The sequence below is a fragment of the Etheostoma spectabile genome, chromosome 3, assembly GCF_008692095.1.
Source record: "Etheostoma spectabile isolate EspeVRDwgs_2016 chromosome 3, UIUC_Espe_1.0, whole genome shotgun sequence".
Taxonomy (NCBI): Eukaryota; Metazoa; Chordata; class Actinopteri; order Perciformes; family Percidae; genus Etheostoma; species Etheostoma spectabile.
In genome coordinates, this window is record NC_045735.1 from 8,713,885 (window position 1) to 8,721,077 (window position 7,193).

At 38.1% G+C, this 7,193-nt stretch overlaps 1 protein-coding gene across 1 annotated transcript in view; it reads right to left on the reverse strand.

Moving 5' to 3' along the window:
* Positions 1-4,770: 4,770 nt before the first annotated feature.
* blmh (bleomycin hydrolase) overlaps positions 4,771-7,193 on the reverse strand; it is a 24,892-nt gene continuing 22,469 nt past the window's right edge. The window contains 1 exon segment of the mRNA XM_032512213.1: positions 4,771-5,078. Coding sequence (XP_032368104.1) covers positions 4,930-5,078 — 149 coding nt within the window. The 3' untranslated portion in view covers positions 4,771-4,929.

Genomic DNA, 7,193 nt, shown 5'->3' on the forward strand with positions numbered 1-7,193 from the left:
AAATGTACAATCCTCCCAAATTATAGTAATTAAAGAATACAAAAAAACAACTTTATCAGCCTTTTCTAATCATCTCAACTTCTAACAACAATGTGAAAAACAGTCTTCATACAGCAATATAACAGTAATAAACAGTAGTTTTTATAATAGTCACAATGTTAAAATATGAACAGTATTTAACTGACCAGCAATATGCACCTGTTGTATTTTAATGCAGGCTGATAACAATAAGGTAAACCCACTGCTGAGTGAACAGAAAAGGCTCCAGGATGAATAAAACCTGGCTGTTAGCCTGGTCAGGAGCAAGCTAGCTGTACAGAATAAATCTCCATGGTAATGTAGGGCCTCTGATTTTGTGAAACCAAGTCAGGGATAAATTTATAAATGGAAAATCCCAGCTTAATCCCAATCTTGGTTTTGTGACATAGCCCTCTGGTCCACGAGCTCAAACAAGATTTATTGGGTAGGTTTTTACAACCTTCTTTATAGGTGCTGGCCAGTGTTTGTAGACCAACACAAACATACACCTAACAGTTTTCACAGGTCCAGTGGGAGCAGCAGTTGATAGAGACAGTATGCAGTGGCAGGGGAAATGCAGATTTCTATAACAACATACCAAAGAATACAAAAGCTCTTCCTAACACTTTCTGTGAAGACAACAAGTACAGCCTATTGCAGTGGTTCTCAACCTTTCGGGAATGCTCTGATTAATACATGTAAACAAATAATGCTGTTTACTTTTAGCACCTAGCCTTGTCCAATGTGCTCCCGGCTCTGTAGATTTTTATTGTCTTTGTGACTTTTTCTCTCCCCTGACCGGCCAGAACAGACCCCTTTCTGTGTTCCAGGACCTCTTGATTTACAAATGAAGCTCTAAATATAACACATGAAATGTACCAAACTTCACACAATAATAAAAACAACATTCCCCAGTCTAAAATATGTCTTTTTTTTCTCCCCAACCATCTGGCGGCCCCCAGAAATGATCTCCTGATCCCCTGGTTGAGAACCACTGGCCTAGTGCATAAAGAAGGCTTTAACAGCAAATGAATTATAATGTGTAGACCTATTTTATGACTACACTCATAAACACACACACATAATGCTTTCTGACGCACAATATCAACAGGCATACAGTATCACATTATGTATGGGACTTTTTAAAATGATAAGCTATTATGGATGCTTTAGACTTTATGTTGGCAGCTGGGACTTATGAAGCATGACTACCATACACCTCAACAATTAACATGATAAGTGATAGGCCTATCATGGTCACCAAAGTTTGCCAAGCAAAAATCACTCTTCATGTCTAAATATTTAAACAAAGACAGATAGCTCATAGCGTCTGAATTCACAAGACATCCCTATGGCATGCCCATGAGCAACCATCAAGTTTTGTGATGCACACCAACAGTTAGAGCGAACACAGTGACCTGTACCATGACAACACGGGGACAAGCACAATGCATTTTCTGTAGTTGCGTCACAATTAAAGTCTACGTCGAGCTTTGCCGTGAAAAGCTTTTACTTTGAAACACGAGCAGCAAGAAGTGCTCGCTTTGAATTAGCAGTAATTCAGCAGCAGATGCACTCCCGATATGCAAATAAGCTATTCTAGTCTAAATTAGACACGGCAAAGATATTCCGCAACGTTCTGGTGCAGTATATTTTCATTTGAGCTAAAATTGTAGCTAGATATTAGCTAGGCTATTTACACAACATTAGTTTGCCCAGGTTAGCTCAATTATTTCGGTGTGGTAAACAGGTCTGGCAATGCAAAACTAGCTAAATAAAAATACCCTGAAAAAATATTAACTATTTTGGTGATAGCAGACATTATACCTTACACGAGCCTTGATTTATCATCAGGAAATCATTAGAGTTGAGTGATAAACTCCTTTACCATGTTCAGGAGGTAACGTTATATCAGTTACCTGAGAAGCCGTGTCGCCTCCTCTGTCCTGATTGGCTGTCTGAAATTCGCCAATAACCAATTAACGCACACCTGTTGCATTATGCTTGAACGGACAAAAACTATACTGACCAGATGCAATTATTTCACCGACGTAAAAGAAATATGTTAATTCATTCATGCTGGTGGAAAAAAATGATTCAGATCATTTTCTTAAATACAAGTAATACTATACAAGTATAACAGCAAAATGTAAAAAGTAAAGTCAGTAAAAGTAACATTTAATGCAACTATTAATTTTTAAACATAAAATATATTTAATATAAAATTAAAATAAATTAAAAAAAGATTATGTTATTACATTGTTATTCTGGATGCATTTAATTCACATTTAAAACATAGCCAGCATTTAACTGTTGGAGTTGATCAAGGTGGAGGTGGTGTAATGGCTGATGCTCAGATAAGTGCAGTGGAGTAAAAAAATTACATTATAGTAAAAAAAGTACAGCACTTGAGTAAATGTACTTATTATAAACAGAGTAATACTTTGGTGTTACCTTTATATTTTAGACATCAAAGACTCCTATCAGAGACAACACCAACTAAAAGATTAGTATTTGCAGGAGAGACAGTGTCACAAAGAATTACTCAACCTTGAAATATAAAGTGTCAATAAGAAAAATGACTCTTGCCCAAAGTTTGACTTCGAGGTCCATAGTTTCTTCTCATTCTGAGGTTTTAACCTGGTAAACTGTGGAGAATAATTGCTTCTGGAGGATTAGGCTGGCAATAGCTGCTCACACAACCTGCCAATGATCTGACCACAGGATAAATAGGTCCTCCCAATGCTTTTTTATTTACCTCACACCTAACACAATATAGATGCAACTAGGCTTCATACAGTAATTGTAATACTGTTTTACATGCTCTGTTAATTTACTACCACTGTGTGACACCCCCATATCACATCTCCCAGGAGAGGCGGATAACTAAAACACACGGAAGCACAGATATGTAAGGTCAGGTCTTTGCCAGAACAAGATCCTGTGGATACAGAAAGAATGACACTAATGCATTATTCAAGATGCTATATGTCACCTACAGTATATAATACCTCAACACACACACACACACATAACATTTATTTTATCAAACATTCAAAACTAGTAGTTTATTGGAAACATTTACCTGTTTGTGCAGCCTTTTCATGGACACTGCAATTACTCTGTAATAACTTTAATATATAAACCTGTCAATCAATCAATCTACACCTTTTGACCCACATGACAGTTTTCATATAACTTCATAAAGACAAAGGTGAAATACTATGATAAAAAATCTCCCATTTCCTTTTGAACATATGAAACCACGAATTTGCGAGCTATGATTTACAGTGCACTCTCCTCTAAATCAAATCCACGTAAAAGAAAACACCATTCCTCTGAGGGAAGACTTCTAGGATAGAAATCTTTGGGCATGTTATAGATTTAAACTTACATCTCAGAATCAAACCAGCTTCTGTAGCAAGTATATTTTTCAAAACACCTTGACTGTCACAATAATTCATGTAAAAATCTCTGATTTGTGTTTGAATTCAGTGAGAAGAGTGGCACAAATCCATCTGAAACCAATTTATGAATGAAGGAAAACAATGCAGAAAACTGGGAGAACCCAGAAGAGCGTATGAAAAAGATGAGGTAAGCATAGAGATGAAAGCAAAGAAATTGGAGAGTCAGGCACAGGACAGGTTATAGAAGGTAATAGTGGGAAAAGTTGAGAAAATAAGATGCAAGTTGAAGGGTGGGACGACGATGGAAGTAATACAGTAAGCTGTATTGCATATTTTTAGGATTACACTATTCTAATTTGTCTCTGACGCAGGGCAATTTGACAGCAAAAAATGCTTATCTGTTTGAGTTATTGAAATTGTAATAAAATAAGGCCTCTTTATCTCTAGATTACGCTTAAATCCACCTAATTTACACCTTCATGTCACAATAAAAGCTGTCTCGTCCCAGGTCTCCCATCTGCCTTCAGCCAGTGATGCTAAATGAGCACTTCTTGCTTTTAACAACCACGCTGGAGAAGGTGAGCAGCAATAACTCAGCTGACTAACTGCTGGGAGGTCAAAGGTCGTCCATACCTTGACAGGAGTGTTTTAAAGCAGGAAGAGTTGGAAAGTCACTAAGAAATTATTAAAGTCTGCACAGGAAAGTGCCTGGATTTTCACCTGGCAGTACAATGTAGCGGTTCAGTGTAGAAAGGAGCAAGTATTGTTTAAGTATGACCCTTTCCTGCTTTTAACATTCCCAATCAGGGGGGATACAGGATATGAAAACAAAAACATATACGCACACATAGACACATATGCTACTTTTCTGGATTACACTGTGTTGTTTGCAGGGAGAGGAAGTTATGGGAAGAGTGTGTGTTATTAGAAATTCTGTAAGTGTTATTCCAAGAACAGTAAATCACTGCTGTTTTGGTCATGTCCAAGTGAAAGACATGAACTTTAATCTAAAAAATATTTTTTTAAGATGTGCCCCACACAGGGGTATAAGTGGCATTAAACAGCGGAGTTGACTGCCTTTTACAATATGTGTCGGCCTATAACCATGTCCACAGTTCAGAATGCAGTTACACTCTTAAATCCTCTGCCTGTTTGTGACGCTGCATGGTCTTGAAATGAAAAGAGTTCATGTAGCAATAAACCCATTTTACCTTTTAAATGCTCCGGCCCAGTTTTAGCGCCTTATGTTCATTTCACAATCTCAGAAAACAAGAAAACAAAAAGGTGTGGAAGTGTGAAGTTCCACTCTCTGGAAGAAATAAAGATAGACAAAAGACACAGGCAGTCCAGTAAAAAAAGAAAACAAAATCTTTATTATTTTGTCTAAAAGAACAGGCTGTTTTGGAAGGAGGTGTGGGGGAAATATTGAAGAGGTAAAAGCAGCCGAGGAATAGGGCGGAGTCAAATAGACCAGGGGTTGGGGTTAAAACCTAGATTTTCCTAGTTATGCCAGGGCTCCCATTGGGTCCCAGGCAGGAAGTACAATGGGCTCCTGTTGCATCACATCCAGGACATCAGGGGGGAGGAACTTCTTGTCTACCACCACCTCGTACACATATTCAGAGAACCAATCGTCTGTCATGATCAGGTAACCTACAGAACCAGGGAAGACAACCAATCAGTTGTTAAAGTCAGAATATGCTGCATCACAACAGAGTTTGATAAAAGAAAAAAAAAACATATTTGGACAGGTGTGTAGATTATTATGAGATACTTAAACCTGCCACAAACCTGTTACAGTGTTTTATACAATGCATATATAGTATTTGCATCTCCAAATTTGAACATGGTCCTAAGCAGAACGATTCTGTTTTTATTTTCCAAAAGTGAGTGGCTCAGCCTGTTGTCACTTTTTGCTAAAAAAGCAGGATTTGTGTGTCTAAGTATATCTGTCAGTTCGAAGAAAGCCTTAATCACAATAAATTGTTATAGAGAGAAATACTTGATTCAAGATAACATCATGTCACTAATTAAGCCAACAGAATGGTCGAACATATTTTACAGTACTTTAAAGTGCTCTTTATCACTAATTTTTAATGTTTCAACAGGCAGAAGGGTGGATGACCCTCACGGTTCACATTCCTCCACCCTGCAGTGCAGTGGTCCTTAAACATTTCTGCTATCACCTCTGTACACCCACCCTAATAACACTAACTGTCTGTCTCCCTCAGCGTGTATTTGTGCAGTCATAACGGGTCAACGTGGCCAAATCTGGGGTGGTTATGAAAGCCAAACTTGAACTTACACTTAGAGAAGACATGTTGGGATGAGTTAATCTCTTTTTGGAGGAGGATGTACCCCCATGCTGAAATGACTAATTAAAAAGGAAAGATGTCTGCAACAGCTCCGATCTACTACTGAACTGACACATACGGGAAGTTGGATGAGAACTGGCAACCAGATCTGAGAGTAAAATTGAAATATTTAAGTTATTTTGTTGTTATTCCCCAATGCGTTTCTGAGTCTCTCTCGCCCTCTCCGCCCCCCAAAACGAGAGCATCCCTCCGACTTATCAAAGACATCAGGGCAACCGCAAGAACATGCCACAGTTCAAAACAATGTATTGGGGATGGCGTGTCTGGGTTGTGTATGTGTGCTCTTCCAAGTACGCAAATCTTAGATGGCACGTTGCCTGGTTCTCACTGTGGTATCCCGTGTGTGTGTGTGTGTGTGTGTGTGTTGATGTGAGCTTCCAGGAACCTGCGTGTTGGGTGGCATGGTGGTGTGTGTGAATCTTGGGTGTCCTTATTTGTTTTTAGGGATAGGCTGACTGTCCTGTCTCAGAACAGATGGGTGTACTGTAAGCTAGAAGAGTGTGGAGCAGTCATCTTGCTTTCCAATTTGAGCAGCAATCCACAACACTGGACTATCACCAGCCAACGTAAACTACGACTTTCATGTAAATTTAGTGGAAATAAGAGAAGTGAGTAATGATATAGAAAATTAAAAAAAACAACTCGGATTTATTTAAAAAAAACATGTGAACTGAACAGCTAAAACAAGACTAATAGTCTGCAGCCAAGCTAGTTACTCTGTCAGGCGGTTTAACCCTTTGAACCCTAAGGCCATTTTTACAGTTCATTGTCCGTCTGGAATTTCAGGACAAACTGGGTTATTAGAATATTTGGGTTGCAGTGAGGTCACTTGAATGTTAAAAATGGTTGAAGGACCTTAAAGACAAATAAATAAATGAAACGCAACATGAATCTTCCAGATATGTATTGGTATCACAGACAGAGCAGTAATACCTAAGGCCATTTTCCTCTCTAAAACACTTCCCATATGTCTTGGGAGTCACACTGTGAAGAAATAATCATAACTTATACAGTTGACAAAATACATACATTTTTTTCACAGAAAGTCCAGACGCTTTTGCCCTCATGACATTTACTTGTCATCAACATAATAATCAACATAATAATGACATATTTATTGATATTACACCCACATCAATACTACACAAGCATTTGTGTTGTCTAAAACAGTTCTCCTATATGCAAAAATAAACATAATAAACATTATAACTCATATAAAGCACATACTATTTACATTTCTTTAAAAAAGGCCCAAATATATGCCAATCTCACACCAGTGGGGCCATTTCCTCCATAAAACGGTAGATATCTATCTTGTTCCGCTATAGCATCTTTGATCGCATTCTAGACTAGTGTGACCATAGTGTGACTGGGAAGATTGACCTCTTTAGGA